The sequence below is a fragment of the Bacillus rossius genome, chromosome 1 (assembly GCF_032445375.1).
Source record: "Bacillus rossius redtenbacheri isolate Brsri chromosome 1, Brsri_v3, whole genome shotgun sequence".
Classification (NCBI taxonomy): Eukaryota; Metazoa; Arthropoda; class Insecta; order Phasmatodea; family Bacillidae; genus Bacillus; species Bacillus rossius.
The window spans coordinates 178,710,940-178,735,772 of record NC_086330.1 but is presented as its reverse complement, the minus strand read 5'-3'; the positions used below and the strand labels follow the sequence as shown (position 1 = coordinate 178,735,772).

The window sequence follows — 24,833 nt, the reverse complement described above, 5'->3', positions numbered from 1 at the left end:
TTAAATGAAATTTTTTTAAAATTTATAAAAAAATTCACTTAATAAAATTTTAATAAAATATTTATAAAAAATATACTTTTACGACACGGAGTTCGGAGTCCTCGGTTCGAACCCGACGAGTGCAAAAAAATATAAATGGCGACCGATCCTTCCCCCCGTGGTGGGTGCTGGCAGACTGACCCCCACCACTTTTTACCATGTACATATACGAACTTACAACCCCCCCCCCCTCCCCACCTCTCCTAAAAAAAATATTATTTCTCGCACATGACGATCCACCCCTCCCCCACCCCCCTTTTTTATTTTTTATTTTTTATCGTAATAACCACCCTCCACCACTACTCTAGTTGTTTCCCTCCCTCCCTCACTTTACCGTCATTCCCACCCCAACCCTCCTCCTCACCCCTATTCTACCTTTTAATGTATAAATACCGGCCGCAGGACCCGGGAGCCGCCAGTGTTTGCAGTAGCTCCCAGCCTGAAGGAAAGACGATGTTTACGTGTTGTGCGAGCGGAGCAAAGATCTTGACGGCCATCTTAGCATATGGTAAAGTGCGCACGCTTGCGGCACTGGATAAGGAGACGGAGTTACCTTATCTACCAAAGGAGTTTCTCCTGGTCTACGCCCCTCACGAGATAAGATACGTGTACAAGTTCCTACCGGTGTACCTGCAGCTAGATCCAGACATGCAAGACTGTTTGCCGTGCACCGAGTGCGACAGAGGAAGCTCCAGCGTCCCCGACACACCGCACATGAAATCGCGGTGCAAGAAGCGACGAGATGCGTGCAGGCAGCACCATCCTAGATCCTGAGCGCCAGGGGTCACAGCTGCGAGCATCCAGACGTCCCGGTCTCCGTCAAGGCCAGCCTCGCAGCCTTGTAGTGTCAACTCTCCGGCCTCGCAGCGCCATCCTCGCAGAGCCAGCATCTTAGCAACGTCACTCCAGCCTCGTCGTCGTATGTGTAACTGTGAGTAATGACAATATGACACTCTTTCTTGTCAACGTCCAGTGTCTCACGTCCCAAAAGGGGCCTGTAGTGAAGCAACTGTCCATGACGTCCGTCATTGGCGGTGACGAAGTCAAGACTAGCGAATACATCTAAAAACCGCCGTGTGACTGGACTAAACTAGACAGATTCTCTCAACGCGAGAACCGACGTCTGACCTATGAAGTGAACGGACTCTCGTGGAATCAAGGTGATGTGGACTATGAACAACTTACATCTGTGCTACGTGATCTCGTCGAGCCGGAAGATGACGTTGTTTACGTCCTTGGTAATGAACAGAAACGTATTGTGAGTGATTTGTGTAGTGCCAATGTAATTGACCTACGTAAACAAGGCAACTGTCCTTCCTTCAAAACACTGTTAAAGATGTACGGAAACCAAATTGAAAAGTGTGATAAAATTTATAATGGTTACCACTGTGCACATTGTAATAGTCAGTTACTGAAGCTGTGGCTCTATGAGCATCCTTATTACTACAGTGATGTTTAATTTTTTTTATTCCTTATTGCAATTGTAAATATTGTTTCCAATGTCATCGACTGACGTGAGGGGTGATGGAATTATGTAAATAAAATATATATAAACCAATGTATTTGTCTATTTTCTTTTCACCTTTATTTCATTGTATTTTTTTGTAAAGTCTATTAATTATACTCTTTCAAAAAAAATTAAAATATAAAATTAATTTGTACTGTTTTCAGCAATTTAATTCCAAGCATACATTATATAAAAAAACAAGGGTATTAGTATTATAGAAATAAAACTTAAAGTTCAAAATATTTTACAGATATATTTTCGTTAACATATACAATTGAATATATCCATATTTTATTTGACATGTGTGAGAGTGTAGATGCGCAGGTCTCCTCCTCTCTCTCTCCCAGCAGCCCCATGCTCGTCCCGCCATCTCTCCATCTCACCAGCTCTCTCCTCCTGCTCACGTCGAACTCTCTCCATCTCAGCAACTGCTCACCTGCTAAAATACTTAAATAGAATATTAGTCACTCAAACAAAAAGCTTGCATCGCAGCTCTCTGTGTTTGGAACAGGCTGGAGACCGACACCGCTAAACAGGCTGGACACGCACAAGCCCCTTGCCTCCATATGCAATATACGTCACATATGTAGTCAAGTACTTATGAACAACGTCTCTATTTAGCCGTGGCCCATTACAACGATGCAAGCCTACCAGAAAGAACTAGCATATGATACATTGACACAAAGCACGTGCTTAAACTATCATATGTCACATACAAACGTCGAAATTGACCAGTAACAACGATGTATCAACGCCGAAATCTTGCATGCCAACGATTGTAGAACCCAGCGGCGTAACAGTCCAGCGTTGACACACAACGCCGAAATCTTGCATGCCAACGACTGCGGAACCCAGCGGCGTAACAGTCCAGCGTTCACACTTTCGACATGACACCATCGATGTAAGGAGCCCAACGTCATGACCCCATCAGTAGGACACCATCGATGTTAGGAGCCCATCGTCTTGACACCATCGGCGTAAGGAGCCCATCGATGCATAAAAAAATACATCGGTGTAAAAAAACGCATTGGTGTAAAAAAACGCATCAGTGTAAAAAAACCCATCAGTGTAAATAAACAGATTAGTGTAAAATGCATGAGTGTAAAAAAAAATATGTATTGCACCATAAACTATGTAGGTGCATAAAACCACCACGTCCATCCCATCAAACCAACCAAAAAAACGCAGCATCGCAAACAACGAGGATGCAAAACACCACCACTTCCATCCCAACCAACCAACGAAGAGAGCGCAGCACCACAAATCAACGTAGGTGCAAAACACCACCACGTCCATCCCATACAACCAACCAAAAAAACACAGCATCGCAAACAACGAGGATGCAATAAACCACCACTTCCATCCCAACCAACCAACCAAGAGAGCGCAGCATCACAAACAACGAGGATGCAAAACACCACCACCTTCAACCCAACCAACCAACCAAGAGAGCGCAGCACCACAAACATCGTAGGTGCATAAAACCACCACTGCCATCCCAATTAACCAACCAAGAGAGCGCAACACCACAAAAACATCGGAGGTGCATAAAAACCAACCAACCAACCACCACTGCCATCCCAACCAACCAACCAAGAGAGCGCAGCATCGCAAACAACGAGGATGCAAAACACCACCACTTCCAACCCAACCAACCAACCAAGAGAGCGCAGCACCACAAACATCGTAGGTGCATAAAACCACCACTTCCAACCCAACCAACCAACCAAAAAACATAACACCACAAACATCGTAGGTGCATAAAACCACCGCTTCCAACCCAACCAACCAACCAAAAAACGTAGCATCGCAAACAACGAGGATGCAAAACAACACCACTTCCAACCCAACCAACCAACCAAGAGAGCGCAGCGTCACAAACAACGAGGATGCAAAACACCACCACCTTCAACCCAACCAACCAACCAAGAGAGCGCAGCACCACAAACATCGTAGGTGCATAAAACCACCACTGCCATCCCAATTAACCAACCAAGAGAGCGCAACACCACAAAAACATCGGAGGTGCATAAAAACCAACCAACCAACCACCACTGCCATCCCAACCAACCAACCAAGAGAGCGCAGCACCACAAACATCGTAGGTGCATAAAACCACCACTGTCATCCCAACCAACCAACCAAGAGAGCGCAGCATCACAAACAACGAGGATGCAAAACACCACCACCTTCAACCCAACCAACCAACCAAGAGAGCGCAGCACCACAAACATCATAGGTGCATAAAACCACCACTGCCATCCCAATTAACCAACCAAGAGAGCGCAACACCACAAAAACATCGGAGGTGCATAAAAACCAACCAACCAACCACCACTGCCATCCCAACCAACCAACCAAGAGAGCGCAGCACCACAAACATCGTAGGTGCATAAAACCACCACTGTCATCCCAACCAACCAACCAAGAGAGCGCAGCACCACAAACATCGTAGGTGCATAAAACCACCACCTCCATCCCAACCAACCAACCAAAAGCGCAGCACCACAAAAACAACGCAGGTGCATAAAACCACCACTTCCAACTCAACCAACCAACCAAAAAACATAACACCACAAACATCGTAGGTGCATAAAACCACCGCTTCCATCTTAACCAACCAACCAAGAGAGCACAGCACCACAAACAACGAGGGTGAGTAAAACCACCACTTCCAACCCAACCAACCAACCAAGAGAGCGCAGCATCGCAAACAACGAGGATGCAAAACACCGCCACTTCCAACCCAACCAACCAACCAAATAAGCACCACGAAACAGTGTGTAGGTGCATGAACAAAACGAATCGCACCACGAAACAGTGTGTAGGTGCATGAAAAAAACCGAATCGCACCACGAAACAGCGTGGAGTGCAAAAAATCAAGGAAAAATAGCACCAGAAAACCAAAACTCTAGGTGCAAAGAAAACAAAAAAAAAGAGCACCACGAAACAGTGTAGGTGCAACATAAATACAACGAGCGGACTCAGGAAACCAACGATGAAAAATCCATCGACGAAGGCTATGTACACCAAATCAACAGAGACATGGGTGGCTACCAAGTGGCAAACACTAGTCCCATACTCGTACATCACGGTACAGATTCCCGTCAGGGTCTTCTTCTCGGCTACCACAACAGCCTGGGACACCGTCCGAGAACACTGCGCGAAACGTACGAGCACAGACACCAGTTTCAACATTTCATGTTATTTGTTCAGTTGCTTTTTTTTTTGTGGAAGGGGAAAAAAAACCTTTTTGCAATCAAATTCATTTTTACATAAATACTGCGGTATTGTTAAAATAACATTAACCATTGTACCCATATGGTAATGTGTGTATACCATCATCACATATTCGTCGCTTATCATCGTGCTATGAGAGTGCCAATTTATTCGTACATTCTGTGTACAATACCATTTGGTGCGACCTTATGGACCGGACGTTTACGCGCTTTGTTGTGTGTTCTTCCAGGACCTCGAGGAAATATTCAAATAATATTTTATTTTTCACTACACATTTCTGAATTCCTTTTGCTCTCTTTGTAATCATTTCCCCATATCTGTACATATATTATTTAGCTCTGAGGCCGACAAACTCCTCCATCACCACCCCATTGCACTCATCCTTGAACTTACCCACCACTTTTTTATTGGTGGGTGAGTAGCAGGGGTGGTCAATGGGATACGCGCTCGTATCAAATACACTCATGAGCGCAGAGTCGTCGGCCAGGTCCTGGTAGAAATTGCGCGTTTTGATTTCGTAGATGAAACTGTCCGTATCCTTGTACGCCAGCGAAATGTTGTCCTTATATTTCTGTTTCATCACATCATAGTGGAAATTGTACATGAGCGTTTTGGACAAGTCCAGGACCGAGAACCCCGCATATATAGGGCGGTCAAGATATATTTTCTCATGTTGGTGTTTTATTAGCGACAAGTCTTCGTCCAAAATGGTTCGGTCCTGGAACGCTGGATTGGCAATCACTTTTCGGAGCCTTGCCTCGCTGCATACGAGCTCCATACGCTGCCGCTTGAATTTATTCTCTTTAAGCTTGCCAAAACAGGATTTATTTGCCAGCTTGAAAAACTCCTTCTCGAAATCATTAGTAGCATGTTGTCTCTTTAATGTATTTTTTTCAATATAGGACTTCATCCAGGCACGCTGCTTGAATTCCAGGACTCTGTGCACCTTCTTAATTCGCAGTCCGTGCTGGAGAGCTTGCTTTAGGTTTGTATAATGAATTATATAATTTTCCTTATGCTCGAGAGTTGTCATTAATTTAGTTTGACTCGAGCCGGGTGGGCACTGGCTGACAGGCAGGAACGGTAGGTCCTTATGTTCCTCGTGGAGGGCAGACGGATACTCCACATCAACTTCTAGGATGTAGCCCGTCTGCCCCTCGTCAGGTATCGACATCACGTCAATGTCCGTGCCCACCCACCTGAAGCTTCTGACTGGCAGCGGCAGCGACATGGCCCATCCGTAGAGGTTGTTGGCGTCCAGATAGAGTATGTGCTTCGACGACTGGCTGGGATCGTAGGTGCGGGGAAGGCAGACGTTGTTGGCCTTGCAGTGGCGCTTGACCACTTGTGCCACCCCACCCCTGATCCCAGCTTCGACGAACATGTACATGTCGTAGTCGATCATCAACTCCAGCTGTACTTGCGTCTGTTTCAACATGGCGTCGAATGTGAACCCTGGGGAACTGACGTAGTGACTGCAGTCAAGCCCGTACGTGTCGAGACAGAGCTGACGAAAGTTCTCGAAAACGTCTGCAAGAAGCAGCACGTCCGTCTTTAAATATCTGTCGCTGTAGTCACCCAGGGTCACACAGCCGAACTTGTTCCACACCGCCTGCGCATGTTCATAATCTGCATCACTAACGTTACTATAATTTAATATATTGTAAAAATCTTCCTTTGCAGGCAGTTGTGGCTCGTCCAGTTTCTCCCAGCTGGAAACATAATCATAGGGGAATATACCCTTTCTCGTGACGAGGGACATTTCTTCTGTTGTGAAATTTTTTGAAGTCTCTTTGAATTTGTCGGCTGGCAGGTACGACGCGAGGGACGCCAAACTTCGTGCCATGAACCTGAATGTGTCAATAAACTGTACTGAGAATTTGTTGCCCAGACTTTTCGAAAATGTTATCATTTTTTCCTGCGTGTGGGGAATAATAAATATTTCCTTGTTGTCGTAGCCCAGTTTCTTGATAAACTTTTCATCATAACCCAGGTTGTGGAAGTACACAACAAGCTTCTTGGGTCGCCTGCGCAGAAGGTTGCAGCTGTTGCAGGCGGCACCAAGGTACTTTCCACTGAAGTGGTCGTGGTCCTTGACTTTATAATTTTCCATGGTAAATACCGCATTACAGTAGCAGCGCTGTTGGGCTGCGGCGAATCTGGCATACTCTTGAGCCGTCAGCGGCGTCATGGGCAGGCTGGTCTCGTATATTTCCTTCACCTGATTCCCAATATTGACTATGTCCTCCACGAATTTTGCTTCAGCATCGGGCCCCCTGTATAGCATCGGCTCTTGTGGCAGCGAGGCGGTGAGCGTGGCTGGGATCACATCAGTATCTACCTTTACATATATGCAATAACTAAAGGCTTCGTGCTTCTGGTAGGCCTGTGTGCTCGATTGCTGGGGGTCCGGCTGGCATGATGAGATGGGCACGAGCATGGCCTCAAAGTCTGCGTAAACGACGATGGGCATCTTTGAAATGTGGTGGTAATTTTTGAATTCCATGACAGGGGGCTGGCCGTTCTTGTCAGCTTTAGGCATCTCGACGCGCACGGGAGCATGGGTGTTGCAGAATTTCTTGTGCGCAACGAGACACTGCTGCCCTGTCAGCCCTGAATCTCGTGTCAAATCGTGATAGTACGTGAAGCATCTCTTGCAGACATGGATTTTTTCTGTGTGGGCAGTGATCTGAGGCCTGACGAGTCTTGAGAAGTTCTTAATATAGCAGAAATGAGAGTTACTATCTTCGTTCGACAGAAGCAGGAGGTCGAAATGATGTCGTTTTTCTTCCTTCCCCACACGCACTGGCGCGATCTTGTCGTTCTCGTCAATGTTGTAGACGTTGACAGACACTTCTTTGTTGTTTCGCTCAAACACTTTGATTTGGTGGAGGGGGGTAGGGAACTCCAATCCTGAAAAATCAAATTTTCCCTCCAGGTCGTGGTAGCACTTGTCCACACGTTGAGGACTCACCCCCTCCACGTATCGCGCCAGTATGGCCCACTTGAAGCACTCGTTGTGTTCCAGGTTCATGGGATTTATACATGCTTCACGGTTCTTGATGACGGCAGGCAGATCAATGTAGGAGACGACTCGAAGAGGTACTAACTTGTTGAAACGGAACTGAATTTTCTTTACTGCAGACAGAGTCCACCCCGAGCCTTTACTGACATATTCGTCCTCATCCCTACATATTTTCTCAATACATTCTGTTACTGCCTCTTCAATGTCGATCTCTTCGTAGATGGGTACATTCTTCGTCTTGAATGCCCTCTTGTCTACACCTTCATCGAAAGGAGCGGGCTTGGCATAATCGCATTCAAGCCATACATTGAACTTCACTGGGCCATTTTCACATACTTCCTGGAAAATGCGATTTATTAGGTTATATTTCATTTCGCCCAGGTACGTGCAAATATCTTTTGTCGCACCATTGTTGACTGCCACTAAGGTCTTTAGGTTGCGACGGAACGCAGTCTCCGCCTCAACGAACCCGGAACCACCTGCCTCCAAGTCAACCTGAGCCTGGTCAGGTGCTTGCGCCTCCAAGTCTCGCTGTGCCTGGTCGGGCACACTCGCCACGTATTGCAGACGAGTGCTGGGGCCGGGCTGTTGCAGGCCGGAGGTCACGACTACGCACCGTCTCTTAGCGGCCAGGCCATTGCACGTCTTGATGTGCGTCAATAAATTGTCTTTTCGAGTAAACTCGCCCTGGCATTTCGTACATGTAAATTTTATGCGCTCGGGATTGAACAGGCACTGGCTCTTTTCATGTCGTCTGGCATGGCGACTATGTTCAAATTGTTGCCCGCAGTGAATGCACCTCGAGCCTGAGCTGTGCTCGATGGTGCCCTCACACGTTCTCATATGGCGGGCCAAACTGTCCTTGCGGCTTATTGTCATGCCGCAAGTATGGCACTGGTTGTTAACAGTGCGGCCAGGATTAGCTGCGCAGATGCGCTCATGCCGTCTGGCATTTTGGGTATTGGTAAACCCTTTGCCACAGTAGGCACACCCATTCCCTGATGACGGTGCACATACCTGAGATGACACAAGCTGGACGGCTCCCGATGTCGAGGGCTGGACGGCTCCCGATGTCGAGGGCTGGAGGGCTCCCGATGTCGAGGGCTGGCCGGCTGCCACGGGGACACCAGACGCAGTCCTCTTCATGATGAAGTCTGTAACACCAACGGAAAAATTATAGCAACAAGAACATCATAATTATCACACACACACACAAACAAATAAACGTGCATAAATACAACCACGCACACACAAATACACATGCATAAATACAACCACACACACACGCGCAAACACACACGCAAACACATGCGCGCACAAAAACACATGCACACAAACAAAATACAATTGCATTAAGACAGCTACAAACACACACACACACAAAACATCAGAAACAAGCACACACGCATAAAAAATAATTAAATTCCACTTACCAGAAGAACACAGGAACGACTTTGTGTGTACTGCACGCACGCACAACGAGGAGGGCTGGAACGTCGTACAGCACACTGTAACCTGTAACATAGAAAAGAGACCACCTGGCTTAGCACTCGAAAATTTTTTTCTCAAGACAGCGCAAAGACACTGACGTCAAAATTTTATGTTTTATATACTGATTGGAATCGAAGAGGAACGGTGCAGGACTCCAGAGGGCAGACAGGCGTTCTCCAAGCGGATCACACTGGGGAGTAGCTCGACGCAAGGAGAAGCACTGAATACCTGCAACACATACAGTATTTTTTACGAAATGTACTACAATAGTAAGTTACTCGTATTTTTTTGGTATATTTTTGTATTTAGTTTTTTTTAAATTTTTTTCTATTTTTTTATGAAACAAATTTATTTTTCTATTTGATTATTAACAGCAAGTACGCATGCACCTGTTATTTATTTGGGCCTGGCGAGGGGGGCAGGCAGGGCGACTTGAGCACCCCATGCGGCGGTGCGCGGTAACTAGCCAGACGTAAGCTGCAGGACGCGACGGAAACATCGCTCCGTGCACTTAGGGTTGGGGGGAGAAGCAGGGAAGGGGGAGGGCACGCTCTGCGCGCTACCCCGTCGGTAGGACACGGGTATGCACGGCATCCATCTTGTTTCCAGCTAAGTCGTTCATGCATGAATAATAACTAACATGTATGCCAGGGGAAAACATATTATTTCAAGATGTAATATACTGCTACTGATGACTCTAATAATTTCGACTAGAAAAAAAAATTGTAATAATCACGACTGTAAAATATTAATACTGAACCTAACGCAGACGTAACATCTAAAACAGTTCCACTCGCACACATCATCTAAACAGTACCGATCTTGGACGTGAATAAAGAATAAACACACTCAAAAAATTACGAGTCGGAAATTGTAATAATTTCTTAAAAATTTTTGGAAAACAGACGGTTACTACTCCTCGTGCGTACGCCTTGCTTCTTTTTTTATTATTGTTTCTACTTTCTCTCTGTCGGCCGGCTGGCCGGGGAGCCGGCGGGCGTCGCGTCAGCCGTGCGCGCTCGCTCGGGTGTTATCACCACGTCACGTACCAGCTGGCTCAGCAGCGGCCTTCACCCAGTGGCCAGCTGTTAGGCTTGCTGACTGAGTGAAGGACGCAGCAGAGGCATACACACACGCGAAACCGAAATGTTAAAATAAAATAAAAAATTCAAAGTTGAAAAATGTTCCGAAAAATTTCAAAGTTGAAAACGTTCGGAAAAATTTTCAAAGTTGATAACGTTCGGAAAAATTTCAAGTTGAAAACGTTCGGAAAAATTTTCAAAGTTGAAAACGTTCAAAAAAAATTTTTCAAAGTTGAAAACGTTCGGAAAAATTTCAAAGTTAAAATTTACGGAGAAGTTGTACTTACCAAGCTGCTGGAGTTGGACGTCTCACATGGCAATTTATAGGCGAATTCCCCCCTTGGTCACAGGTTCAAGCCAATCAGGATGCGTGGGAGCCGCTGCGATGTCAGCGCGATTTTTTGCAAATGGGGGAGGGGTCAAGGGGGGAGGATCGAGGGGAAAAGTGGGAAGGGATTTGCGTGCTATGTTTAGTGCGAATTGAAGTTTACGGGAGGGGGACAGAAGGGAAAAATTGGGAGGGATGTAGGGGAAATCGGGAGGGAGGCTGACAATCCCCGCCTACTGTCGACTGCACGGTGGGGATATCAACTAGCCAATCAGATTCAATCAGCTCCTGGCGGCTGGAAGATTCACCACATACTCACTTTGCTCCAAAGGAAAAAAATTGTTAAGTTATTGAAAAATATATAAATTATGACGCTTTATAGATTAGGTTATTTTCAACAGTGTCATATTTAAATAACTGACTGTAAAATATCGTTTGTTATTAGTTTTATGATTACCTTTGAAGTCCCAAATTATTATTTTTTAAACGGAAGGAGAAATTAAAAAAAAGTCATTACAATAGTTTTACATTTTGTTTTTATTACTTCAAAACATCTAACAAGGCAGAGAGTACAGAACACAGGGCGCTACGAAATGTTTTTACAGTATCGAATTCGTAACAGTCCGTAGCATTATCGCTGTAGATCTGCGGCGTATCAATGCTCAATCCACGTCTCTTGATGCTGCGGCGACGAGTTGCCGGTTCGAGTCTGGGAGAGGGTCGACGTCGAGTCCTAGTCTTGAGTTCAGGTCTGGACATGTCGCTGCGCTTCGTAACCTCGTGTTTGGACAGGTCGCTGTGTCTCGTAGACACGGGTTTGGACTGCTCACTGCAGCCCAGGGTGCCGGGGTCGATACCGCTACAGTCTTCTGGCGAGCAGTCGGATGCGTGTAGAGTTGTACCGAGAATTTCTTCCTTGGTGCATGGAAGAACGGTTGTTAGTCTGAGGTTAAACACGACGCACTTTTCCACTCCGCAACAGTTTATTTGTTGTTGTGATGGCTCATGACTGCGTGGCGAATGAGCCATTAGGAAATGTAATACTCCACCGTAACATATTTCCGTATAAGTGCGTAAATTTTCTTCTTCATCCAGGAAACTGTATTCAATACAGCTGTAGTCTGGTTTAGCGCTCAGGTACTCGGTTTCCGGGTTAAACGACGTCATCGTGTCCGAACGTCAACTGATTGATAGAGCTCGATTTTCGAGCTATTTACAGTAAAAAAAATAAAATTCAGGTGTGACAATATTTGAAAAAATTTTTTTTTCCAATATTTAAATAAAATTTATTCGCACTGCTGCGAGTGCCATTTCTGCATTAGCTGTGAGTTTGTGCAGGCACAGACATGTTCAAACTTGTCGTTTGGATGCTTAGCTTCGTACATTGAACAGAGTTTGGGCAGGGAAGGACAGTCGTAGTCGGTCTGTATATCTACGATTTCAGCTGCGCCGTCGTCACACAGTTCTCGTAGCCATTTCTTCTGTTCGGGTCCGGCAACGTAGATTATACCACGCGGATTTTGCAGTAGTAAATCTTGAAGTGTGTTTTTCACTTGGTGGTACGGAATTTTTCCTTCGTCCCACTCTAGTCCGTGATAATATTTACATAACCATTCGTTCGAACGTTTACTTTTTTCGTCTAGTAGTTTCCAAGGATACGGGGGTCGGATGCTGCGGGTTCGAGTCCGGCCGTCGTGAGTGACGGCAATTTCCTTGAGCACGAATCCATTTTGGCTGTGGAAACCCTGCAGGTTGCAGTACATTCTGAAACCAACTGATGATGTAATGATACATGCAGTCGTATTTATATCTAGTTAAATATTTTCACGAGACCTGAAAACGCATCGTAATTAATTACTCTGTCGTGTAGGATTAGACAGAACGCCGTTGTGAGTGGCGGTACGTCATCTTTCGTGGAAATTTCCAATCGACAATCAATCATAGAACTGCGAATCGATTCGTCTTGTTTGCTCACGTCAAATACAATTAGCGGAGCCACTGATTTGTATGTGTCTGGGCTCAGGATCGGGTGCGATTCTCGTCCGTGGTACGAAGATTGGAACTGCGTGTACATGTGGTACGGCAAGGAAATACCGCCATTTTCAAAATCAATGTTTATGTCCACGTACGGGTAACTTTCGCTGTTTAAAAATAATTTTACATTTTCCATAAAACAGTGGTCAAACACCGATCTGTCAGTCTTGAGGTTTATTTGTCTGTCTGTCTGCAAAGCTAATATTATATTTCTAGGTTTTTCTGTACTGCTCGACGTCTTGACGACCCAGTGATTGCGTCTATTATGGGTCAGTAAGGGGCACGTTACAAGATTCCAGCTCCTGAACGCAATTTCGACTGTCTTGTCCTTTTTGACGTAACTTAAAAGTCTGACTCTTTCCTTCGTGCTGACGGTTATGTGCGGAACAAACCACTCGGTGCTCGTGACGGTGACTGCGACCGGCTGGGGGTCGTTTCCGGGTGCTCCCACGACAGCATTCAGGTGCGATGTCGCTAGAATTAACACGAGTTCTTGGCGGGCTTGAATTAATATTTTCTTGTAATCCTCCGCGAAGCCGAGAAGCATCGAAAGCGGTATGCTAACTTCGAATTTTCCAGATTCGTAGATGGGAATTTTGAAATCGGGTTCCATTCCAAAACCTGCGATTTTGGTCGCGCTCAGGTCGTTCGGTGTTAGAGACAGGTAATTTTTCATCGTGGCAGTAATGCCCAGGTCCCACGATTCGTCGATCGCAATATTATTCAATTCTAAAATAACTCGTTCGAATAAGTGCAATATTCCGTTTCGTCCGAAGTATGCAGTTGTGGGATGTGATCGGTCCGCCTTTGTCAGCATGCCTCTTATACGAATAAACGACTGGCAGGGTAGAGTATAAACGTCTTGTTTCTGTACCGGGATGCGTATTTCCCTACCGGGCATGTACGGCCCTTGGAGGTAGGGTGCGTAGCAGTGATATTCAAATTTATTTACATCGTCACTAAACTGAGCTTTTTCTGACACGCTTAAATAATCTTCCATGCTTGTGAACTTTGTAGCCTAAACTGCGGAGATACTTAACGTTAAGAGGTGTTAGCGCGCCGCGGCCTCGCAACAGACTGGTCCTGGGTTCGTGTCGCTTATTTGATTTATAGGTCTTGAAAATCAGTCCCATCGCTTCAAGTGTAAACGTAGTGTAATTTCTTCGTTTCTAAAATTTACTAGTTTATCGCCTTGATCGACAATGTCCACTACCACTTCGTGTACTTTTTGGTGAGCACAGGGTCGTAAATGATACTTTGTGGTACTTCGACCAGTTTATATCCGGGCGGAACCGTTGGCGAAAACTCGTGTAGCATGTTGTTTAGTCTTCCGTTGAGGTACGTTCCACTTGCCAAATTACAGTTTATGCGTATTACATTTGTCGACATGATATTTACAGGTCTTGGTTGCGTATATTTTCGGTTCGAATCCGAGCATGGTACCTATGGTCCCAGGTTTCGTAAAGCCGACATTTTCACTGCAGTAAAGTTCGCACTGTAGCGTGTTTGGATTATCTCGCAATTCGAAAATTGTGTTTGGATACAGGGCTTGCTTGATGTAATTTGTAATATCGCTCACTCGTATGCGCCGGTAGGTATGGCAACTTCCCGAGCTGATGTTTCATCACTTTTCAAGAGGCACATTTTGCAGTTTTCTTCGTCAATGTTCGGTATGGCATTATACGTTTGAAAATCTACGAGTCCGATGCTCCATTCTCCGTTCAAGTCCAGCGGCAGGTAGAATGTGGCTCGTAGCTGCGAGCTACGACCTGTCAATATGAGTGTTACGGACATGACTGATTGATTTTCGCTACTGTACGTTTATTTTATATAAGAAAAAATATACTTGTTTTTCATACTTCATATTTGGTCAGAAATCTCAGGCACAAGTGTCCGCAATTTGTTTGATTAGGCCTCTGTTCCGTTTCGTAATTGTAATACAACGTAGTGGTCGGACCCAGGTACTGTCGCAACTCGGGCGGAGGGCGTAAATTACCGAAACTGTCGTAGTAAGTGGCTTTTTTTCCCGTCTTTACATAGGCCACCCAGTGCGTGCCGCGACCCGACGACGTGTCTAAATTAATTATGGCGCACTCACGTGTGTTTGGCTTGCTGGGCAAAGTGTCTCGCATAAACACGCCGCGGAAATTTGGTATTTTAAGTTTGCGTGCGTACTTTATTAAATCTACGTTGGTGAGCGGTCGTTTCGGCAGGGAACTTAGGATTTTCTCTTTACATGTTTCTTTTTCATGCCTCGGCCTGTCTTGTGAGGCCGTAAGTACAGTCCTGCGCCTTTTTTTACCGATGGCAATAGCTTCCATGCTTGAATTATGTCTACGTGCTTCCTCCAACTGCTTTCGCTGGTTCTTGCTTGTGTTGACTGCTCTAGCAATATTTGCCGCGGCTGCTGCGATCCCGCCTAGTGCACCTATAGCAGGCACCAGCAGCGGTAAAAATCCGCCCTTTTTCTTATTGGATCTTTGTATCTTGCGCTTCTTGGTCTTGCGAGACCTGGTCCGGCGACGAGCACCCATTCCTAATTTCGTCTTTGCCTTCATGGTTTTAGATACGCTCCAGGCCGCGATTTTCTCTCCTAGTCCCGCGTCCGGCGATTTGCTTATATCTTCAGCTTCCTGTGCCAGTATCTAATCTGTTCTGTGCCTAGATTCCAGATCTTTGCTTAATGAATATGCAATATCGTGCTGCTTGCACTTTTCGTCGAGAGAATTAATGCCTACGTCACCGCGAGCTAATCTTTTCGCTAGTTTCGTGCCGGGGCCGCAAAATCTGTAGCCGGGAATGTGTAGCTCAAATGGTAGATTGTTTATCAGCGAGTTTACGAGTCCCGCGCCGATGTGTTGTTTGTTCCTGCCTCTTCGAGACATTACATGCAACTGACCTAAAATCAATAAATACGATTGCTCTTATAAGATTTTCGTCAGTACGATGGAGGTGGTCAAGCAAGATGTTTGTTTGCCCGTGTGCATTACGCAGGACGATGACACTATCGGTCGCGAATCGCGGCATGGTATATTAGTACCATCCACCGTACGTTGCATCATAGCAGGACCGTCAAACTGCGGCAAGACGTGTGTTTTACTGAGTTTACTGGAGGAGCCAAACAGTCTTCGGTTCGAGAACGTTTACTTGTATTCCAAGTCGTTGCAAAAGCCAAAGTACCGGCGCTTGACCGCTGTTCTACGCTCGGTGGATGGTCTGGAGTATTTTCCGTTTAGTGGTAATACCGATGTGGTGTCTACCGACGAAGCAAAGCCTAATTCCGTGTTTGTGTTCGATGATGTGGCTTGTGAGAAGCAAGGCATAATACAAGAGTACATTTCCATGGGCAGACACGCCAAGGTAGACTGCGTATACCTGTGTCAGACGTACGGTAGAATACCCAAACATTTGCTGCGTGATAATGCGAATGTTATAGTTTTGTTTCGCATGGACGAACTTAATTTACGCCACTCTTACAACGATCACGTAAACACCGACATGACGTTTCAGGAATTCAAAGACATGTGCTCCTTGTGTTGGAAAGAAGAACACGGATTCCTAGTCATCGTAAAGGACTGGCCTCTATATAAGGGCAGGTACAGACAGGGTTTCGATCAGTTTATCGTCAAACATGAATCATAGCATTTCTAAAATTGGATGCAGCAGTCGAGCTCCGCGTATCGAACTATGCACCGTGAAACACGATGCTGAAATACGTAAATACATTTCGTTACTTGGCCAGGATATAAAACGCGCAAAAGACGAAATAATAGTGTACCTCGTAGCCATAGACCAGCGCGTGGAAGCTTCGGATTCTCGAATTCGCGACATGATCGAAGTTTCGAATGCACAAAGACGCGACGACCTAAAGTCGCTTCTGTCAAAACTTAATTCACGTCTGGTGTCTAAAGGTGCTTCGAAATAAGAAAAAAAATTATGGCTGTTAACACCGATTTGGCTAAGCAACTGAACGATGTCATCGAGGCCATACGAATAAAGTACTTGCTCGCCAAGCAACACAGATTAAGTGACGAGGTTTGCAGAGAGGAAAAATTGAAGCCCTTGAGTGCCCGTCTGGATAGTTTCATAGCTAGGCGAGGGGACGTCGAAAACGAGAAACCGACTAAAATCGAAGTAAAAGAAGAGCCGTCAACTACGTCCACGGGCAAACGAAAGCGAAGTCCACAATTAACAGACGATTCCAACGTATCTACTAGCGAAGACGAAGTTCGTGTCGGTCGAACTCTTAGGAAGAAACCTCGAAATAAAAAGGTTTCGAAGTCGGTCCTTTCGTTAGCAAGTACCTGGCCTCCTCTGTGCCTCGAAACAGCGACGCGATGTATGGCGTGCATAAACGAGGTAGTAAATGGGTCCTTGGTTCGAAGGAGGTTCATTTGGTGTCCGGCGATAATATTGAATGTGGCAAAGAGGTGATAAAACTTACTCGTGGATTATGCGAACTTTTGTTTCGTAAAAAACCGCGGCGATATTCAGAGGTGGATTTGCGAAAATATAGAAGATTGCTAGATGCTTCCAACGCCGTTTACGCGTAAAATGACCCGAAAACGGGTCGTTTCAAAGATTATGAACATGAGAAATATCCTTTGATAGCTAGTCTTTTCTTAGACATCGAAGGGGCCGGACTTTATAAACTCGACACTGGTAGAAAATTGGACTATGTATATTGGGACGAACCGAACGAGTTGGTTGATCGTCTTAGACTGCTACAGGCATCTCAGAGCGTGGGAAATAATTCACACAGCAACGAAATCACTTCCATACTTGAGGAATTACGGGAAGCGGGATATATTGAATAGTGATCATGTCAAAGTTTGCCATTGCGGGCGAGTTGCATAAACCCGCAAGACGTAATTATCCACGTCGAAAAATAAAAATCAAAGGATTGGACGACAATTGGCAGTCTGATCTGCTCGAAATGTGCGAATATTCGCGTGTGAACAAGGGCTACAGGTACATTCTCATAGTCATAGACACCTTTTCAAAGTTCCTGTGGGCTAGACCCTTAAAACGGAAAACCGCCGTGGAAGTTACGAGTGCCATGGCGAATATTTTGAAACATAAACGAAGACCTTCGTTACTGCAGACGGACGACGGGAAAGAATTCTACAATGCATCATTCAAGGCATTGATGAAAAAGTTTGACATTACGCATTATTCTACGTTTAGCGGTGTCAAAGCATCAATGGCGGAAAGTGTGATTCGTACGATGAAGAATAAACTGTATAGGAATTTTACAGCGAACGGTAATTACAAGTGGCTGAGTTTACTTCCTAAACTCTACGAGAATACAATTCTACTGTGCATTCTACAATGAAACTCAAGCCGAAGAACGTAAAGGATAATCGACTGCTTCGAACTGTGTACTCCAAGACGAATATACTAGATTCGCGAAAGAAAAGAGCGAATGTCGGCGACATTGTGCGGATTTCGAAAAATCGCGGAATTTTTCACAGGCCTTACAAAGGGAATTGGACTGGAGAATTATTTCGTGTATGTAGAATAAAAAATATGTATCCACGTACTTATTTTCTCGAGGATCTGAAAGGAAAACGTATAACAGGGGCGTTTTATGGAGAAGAGATTATGAAAACTAAATTTCCAGATACTTTTCTCGTTGAAAAAGTGTTACGGCGTTAGAAGGGTAAGGTTTTAATACTATGGTTGCATCATGGACCAGAGTTTGACTCGTGGATTGATGAAAAGGATATTTTAAAACAATGAGTTTTTTTTTTAAATAAATACTTGTGTGTGTAAAACATATTTTGTGTGTAAATAAATCTTTGTATGTAATAAATTGTATTTTTTTTTATTTCTGTACGTGTATATATGCATCATGCGGGGAGCGTGCAAGAAGCGCGACCGCTCCGTTACGCGGTCGACGGGGCAGTGAGGCGACTTTTACCCCCTCCACAGCACCCGTGGCGGTGGTGGGGGCCTGGCGTCCCCTGGCCGCAGCGGTGGTGGCAGGGTGGAGGTGGTGGAAATCTTACTTTGCAAAAATATACCCTCCTCTCCCCTGGCCCATGCAGGTGCATCTTCCCCCTCCATGTCGCTTGCCGGAGCGTGGGACACGGCGCTGAGGGCACAGACCTGATGTCCCTTCAAGGTGACGTGTGCTGGTCGCCACGTGCTAACAATATATTACAAAATTATTTTATAAAGAATAACTTTTAATTTTCTTTACAGGTATAAGTCATAAAGAATTAATTTTCTTTACAAGTATAAAGATGAAAAGAATTAATTTTTTTTACAAGTATAAAGATGTATAATTTTTTTCCAAGTATAAAGATGAAGAGATTTAATTTTTTTTTTTCAAAGTTAAAGATGTACTGTTATAAATTTCCAAGTATAAAGGTGAACTGCTATGTTTTTTCAAGCATAATGATGAACTGATATTTTTTTCCACGTATAGTCATGAGGAGATATTTTTTGAATTTTTTTTTTTTAAACGTTGTGTGTGTATAGTGACTTGGGAGATTTATTATTATGATAAAACACAAACATTAATTTTTTTTTTCCATTTTATTTTCTCTGCGTTTTCATACATACATATATATACATCACTCATACATTAGTTTTTTGCCCCAATTCCCCCTCTATCCTACCGAGTACCTTCTTCGTGCCGTTTAGACGTAAATTTGTTTTTTTTATATTCATTTGTTTAACAAGTTTTTTTTAAATACATACTTTAACATCAAAAACATTATAAGATTTTTTCAAATTTAGTTTTGTAGAGATACATTTATAAAAGAATTTCTTGATTACAAAGTTTTTTACAAAGATACAAAAAACAAAATAATAATAATTATAAAGAACATGACTATTTTTTTTTTCGTTCACGTTTTGATTAAAAAGATACACTGCATCAACTATACAACATCAAAATAATATTTATAAAGTATATGATGGTTGATTTTTGCATTGCCTATGAATATGCATTGCCGCGTTAAAGTTGGCGTCACACAATAGTTTTGATCTGGCCACGGGACACAGTTCACGACAACAAGGTGTCTCAAACTTTGAACAATAACCTAAATCATCGTGGTACATGTACCTACGATCTTTTAGTCCACCGTACTGTTCACTGTAGCGATATTTACGATTTCCGCTTTTCGATGTCTTTAGTTCATCAATCGAACACGGAAAATACGCTTGCGGATAGCGTAGTTTGATTACACAATTTGGGTTCGTACAGTCATATGCAATTATAGGTTTCACGGTACCGAAGGGATCCTTGGAATCCCATTTAAGCCTAAAATGTGTGTCTTCACGACACGATTCAAAATACGTAATGTTCGTGGCGAACACGTCGGTAGTGGAACCGTGATAAAACATTTGATACTGAACGCACTGCTGTCCTGATCGTACGAAAGAATAGTTTTCTTGGCCGATGTCGAACAGGGTGCTCTTTTCAGTCTTGTGAGGGCGTGGGTCCGGACAGAGGTCCCAGCACCACGTGGAGACATCTTCGTCATCGTATTCGTCGTCGACGTCGACGTCGCCGACGTGGTCGACAAAGTCTGGGTACCTGATAGAAGATGTCCTCTGGGCGAACCACGTTGACGATCTCCGGGGCAGCTGTCGCGACACGACGGCTGAGACGTCCTCGTTTGGGACGTGCGGCTGCCACGGCCCCTCTGCGAAAGATGTCCAAAACGTGTCGGACGATGGCGACATCGATGGGCTCCGACGATGACCCTCGTCCACGCGGTCACCCGCCGCCACCTCCGTCGTCGACATGTTGCTGTTGCTGGTTTTGTTACGAGGATGCCGCGACGATGGTGCCTCACTCTTCGATGCCGGAGTCTTGTGCATCTTGCTGCTGCTGCTGGTGCTGGAGCTCTATAGCCGCCTCCACCGTACACAGGATGCGGTGGTGTAGATACAGAATGAATTCCTCGCTTCCGGGAAATGCTTCAAGATTACTTAAGATGGTTGCAGTTAGCGATTGACGAATTTGATCGAACGACATCCCTTCATATCCCATGATTATTTCAGCAATGAATTCATGCATTTCGGTAAGCGAAACCATGATTATATTTATTACGTGAAAAAACAAAAATCCGTCTCCGCGACACGATGTAAGTACTCGGCGTCGACGTACGTCTCCGCGGCACGAAGTAAGTACTCGGCGTCAGCGGAGGAGGAGGAACTGGGGCAAAAACTGAAGGCCCCCGGGTCCTGCAGCCGGTATTTATACTTTCAAAGGTAGAATAGGGGTGAGGAGGAGGGTTGGGGTGAGAATGACGGTAAAGTGAGGGAGGGAGGGAAACAACTAGAGTAGTGGTGGAGGGTGGTTATTACGATAAAAAATAAAAAAATAAAAAGGGGGGTGGGGGAAGGGTGGATCGTCATGTGCGAGAAATAATAATTTTTTTAGGAGAGTAGGTGAAGGGGGGGGGGGTGTAAGTACGTATATGTACATGGTAAAAAGTGGTGGGGGTCAGTCTGCCAGCACCCACCACGGGGGGAAGGATCGGTCGCCATTTTTATTTTTTTGCACTCGTCAGGTTCGAACCGAGGACTCCGAACTCCGTGTCGTAAAAGTATATTGTTTTATAAATATTTGATTAAAATCTTATTAAGTGAATTTTTTTTATAAATTTTAAAAAAAATTTCATTAAAATCGGATAATAAATAAAAAAGTTAAAGATGGCGACCATAACGATGATTGCAACGGTGACGCCATCATTCAAAATGGCGGATAACACATCGACGGAATTTTCTAGAACACAATGACGTCATCCAAAATGGCGGATCCAAGATGGCGGATCCAAAATGGCCACCGGGGTCAAGGTCAAGGTCAAGGTCAAAGGTCAAGGTCACAACCATCCAAGATGGCCGCCGTGACATCACAATCCAATATGGCGTCGACAATCCTCAATCCACCCCCTGGACCCTGATCTCGGACATACATTCCTATACTACTTCTAAGTTTTACTCTCTGTGTTTCCTTCCTCTAGCAAGTCATTGCACACAGAAATTTATGCATTCCTACAATATAAGGAACATACGGCAGTGTGAAATTATTTGGATGACTTTTCGCAATTTCCTGCGATAACGATACCAAATTTTTTGTTAGCATCAATTTAATGACCCCTGTAAGACAGAATGAGTTTTTGTGAACGCTTCTTTATTCGTGTAGCTTTTCTTGGACGGTATTTAATTGGCATGAAATGTTATTTTCAGGGCAACTTCTTTCAACGTCAAGAAAGCCTGGCCTGACAAGACTCGACACCGTAAGATTTCATATCACTCGAATACTTACTGAGTATTGTAAACACAAGATCCGATTAATTGGCTAACAGAATATCTGCCAGCAAATGTACTCATCGGAACTGTGTCACAGAGCGCCTACCTGCTGGGTGGGTTTCCCGGTTGACAAATTCTTAGAAATATGAGCGACTAATGAAAAACAACCCTGACAAAAGACAACAATGTCATAACGGTACCACTCCGCGCGCACAGGCGAGGTTTCCTAACATTACTGCGGCGCCAGATAAACGATCTCCATGTCCAAACTAAAAGTGAAGTCCAATAAAAATCCTTGAAAAAAATTAGATGTAGTCGAATTATATTAAAATAAAAAAACGAACATTAAATTTTAAATGACACTGTCCAAAATATTCGAAATTTTAATTAACTTTCGATGGACGGATTAAATTGTAACCTCAAAAATGTATGAAAGTGATTGACGTTATTTCAAAGGATTTTTTAAATTTTTTTTTTACCTGCTTAGCTGCGTCCATGTTTTGTTTTTAGCTTGCATTTGAACACGTTTTAAAGTGCCATATTTGAAACAAAAATCGACCGAGATACAAACGTGTAATTTTTAACATACAATAAAGAGAAAATAAATTGAAATAAATATTTGAGTTAAAAAAAATCGGTTTTATGATTTATAAATGTTCAGTGTATATTATAGTCCAACTATAAAATTTTATAAGATGTATTTTCTCAAAATTTTAAGCCTTATAGTCCGTTGGCAACATCCACTGTTAAAAATATTACGACGGACATGCAGATCATTGTGAATTGGTCGGCATTTAGACTGACAGACGGACGGCGGACGAACGAATGACGGACGGAAGTGGGGGATTATTGAGAGTCCAGCTTTAGTATATGGCAGTGATGGTCACTAGTAGTATGTAAATGAATGTCCGGAAACTGGCTTCTGGCTGTGGATGGAGATTGTCAGTACGCCATCTTGAATTATGACGTCACGGTGGTCATATTGTATGATGACGTCACCGTTGCCCTTTTCGTTATGGTCGCCATATTGAATTCTGATATCGCGGCGGGCATCTTGGATGACCATGACCTTGACCTCAGCCAAAATCTTGAAATCTAGAATTTTTGCCATCTTAGATACTATAACGTAGCTATTTTCGTTACGACAGTCATATTGGATGTGTATGAGATCACCATTACACATTTCGTTACGGCCGCGATCTTTAAAATCCTTAATTATATCTGATTATAATGGAAAAAAAATTTAAAATTAAAACTAAATTATTTAATAAAATTCTAATATTAAAACTTCCGCCATTTTTAAATGTGTTCTTTATCTTGAAAATCCGTAATTATCATCCGATTTTAATGTCACAATTTTTAAATGTATTAAAATTATTTAAATACGATTTTATTAATTTGAAAGCTGACATTTGACTTTGAGCTTGACTTTGAACCTTTACCATGAACTTTGATGTGAGTCGCCATCTTTAATTTAACTTTATTTGAATCGAGTGCCCAATCCCCGAATGATGCAATTTTCTTTATGGCCGCCATCTTGAAAATCCATTAATATTATCCAATTTTAATTGAAAAGAATTTTAAAATTTATAAAAAATTAATTAAATTTTAATATAAAACATCAGCCATTTTTAAATTTTCCGTCATCTTTAAAATCCTGAATTATTATCCAATTTATTATATTCGGAATTTTTTTTTAATATATGAAGAAATATTTAAATACGATTTTATTAAATTGACACATGACCTTTAGCTTTTATCATGACATTTGACCTTGACATTTGATATCGACCTTTGACACTAAACTTAACATTTTACCATAACTTTTGACCTTAACTTTGACTTTTGTACTTGACCATTTTAACCTTAATATTTGAACTTAAACTTGATTTTTAACATTTAACTTGTCAGTTGACCTTGACCTTTGACATTGACTTTGACTTTTGACCTTGAACTTAACATTTAACTTTTCATTTGACCTTGTTCTTTAACCTTGAGCTTTAACCTTGAACTTTCCATCTGACCTAAAACTTGACATTGACCTTTATCTTGACCTTTGATTTTGACAGAGTTATTCCGGACAAAGCCCGGCCTAGCCTCACCTCCTCCTAGGTACAAACCCGTTAGGGTATACTAGCACTACTTTGATCTTCATTTCTATCCAGGAATACCCTGGCTTGGAATATGCTCTGGGTAGAAATTAACCTTAGATGTTCCAATCTGCCATGTGAATGGTGCAACATATCATTCGTTGGGCCACTACCAAGAATAACTTATTCATTCTGTTCACCGCCATGCCTGCAGCTTTGTCATTCGTTAGATTAAAACCATTGCCATTGTGTCCACACGTATTAAAAATGGCAGTGCATATTAAAAACTTTATAGAGCATTGTAAGGGAAATTTCTGGCGCATCCACTATGCCTGTACCTGACATAGCAACACGCGAGGGCACTGATTTCACCTCCAGTGTTGTTTCTTTCCTCTTCCATCTCGTCTTATCCTATAAAACCACGCATGATCCATCCACTGCCGTCCGCAGTCTAGTTCCTTCTCCTGCTTTATTTTTCCTTTCTTCCGTTCTTTTGCCTTTTTCCTTGTCAATCCAGTAACATTTGTCATAATCAGTAAAATATTTTTAATTTGATAGTGACAGTGTCAATGGATAAAACACCTCTTTGCTACTTGCTCTTTCGCTGTTTGATGTTCAACAACAAGTCTTTTCACTATCTTATAGCCCTGGAATGGCTTGGTGTAGTCAAACACCAAACGTACATAAGTCTTTTCAGTCTGTTTTTTACTTCCTCAAAATCGAT

General features: G+C 43.6%; 1 protein-coding gene across 1 annotated transcript; it reads right to left on the bottom strand.

Moving 5' to 3' along the window:
- Positions 1-1,779: 1,779 nt before the first annotated feature.
- LOC134527130 (uncharacterized) lies at positions 1,780-10,674 on the bottom strand. The gene is made up of 3 exons (XM_063359519.1): positions 9,425-10,674; positions 9,245-9,326; positions 1,780-8,965 (listed from the first exon to the last, which is right to left on the bottom strand). Exon 3 carries the CDS (start codon positions 8,955-8,957, stop codon positions 5,115-5,117), a length of 3,843 nt encoding a protein of 1,280 aa, XP_063215589.1. The 5' UTR covers positions 8,958-8,965; positions 9,245-9,326; positions 9,425-10,674; the 3' UTR covers positions 1,780-5,114.
- Between the last annotated feature and the right edge of the window lie 14,159 nt (positions 10,675-24,833).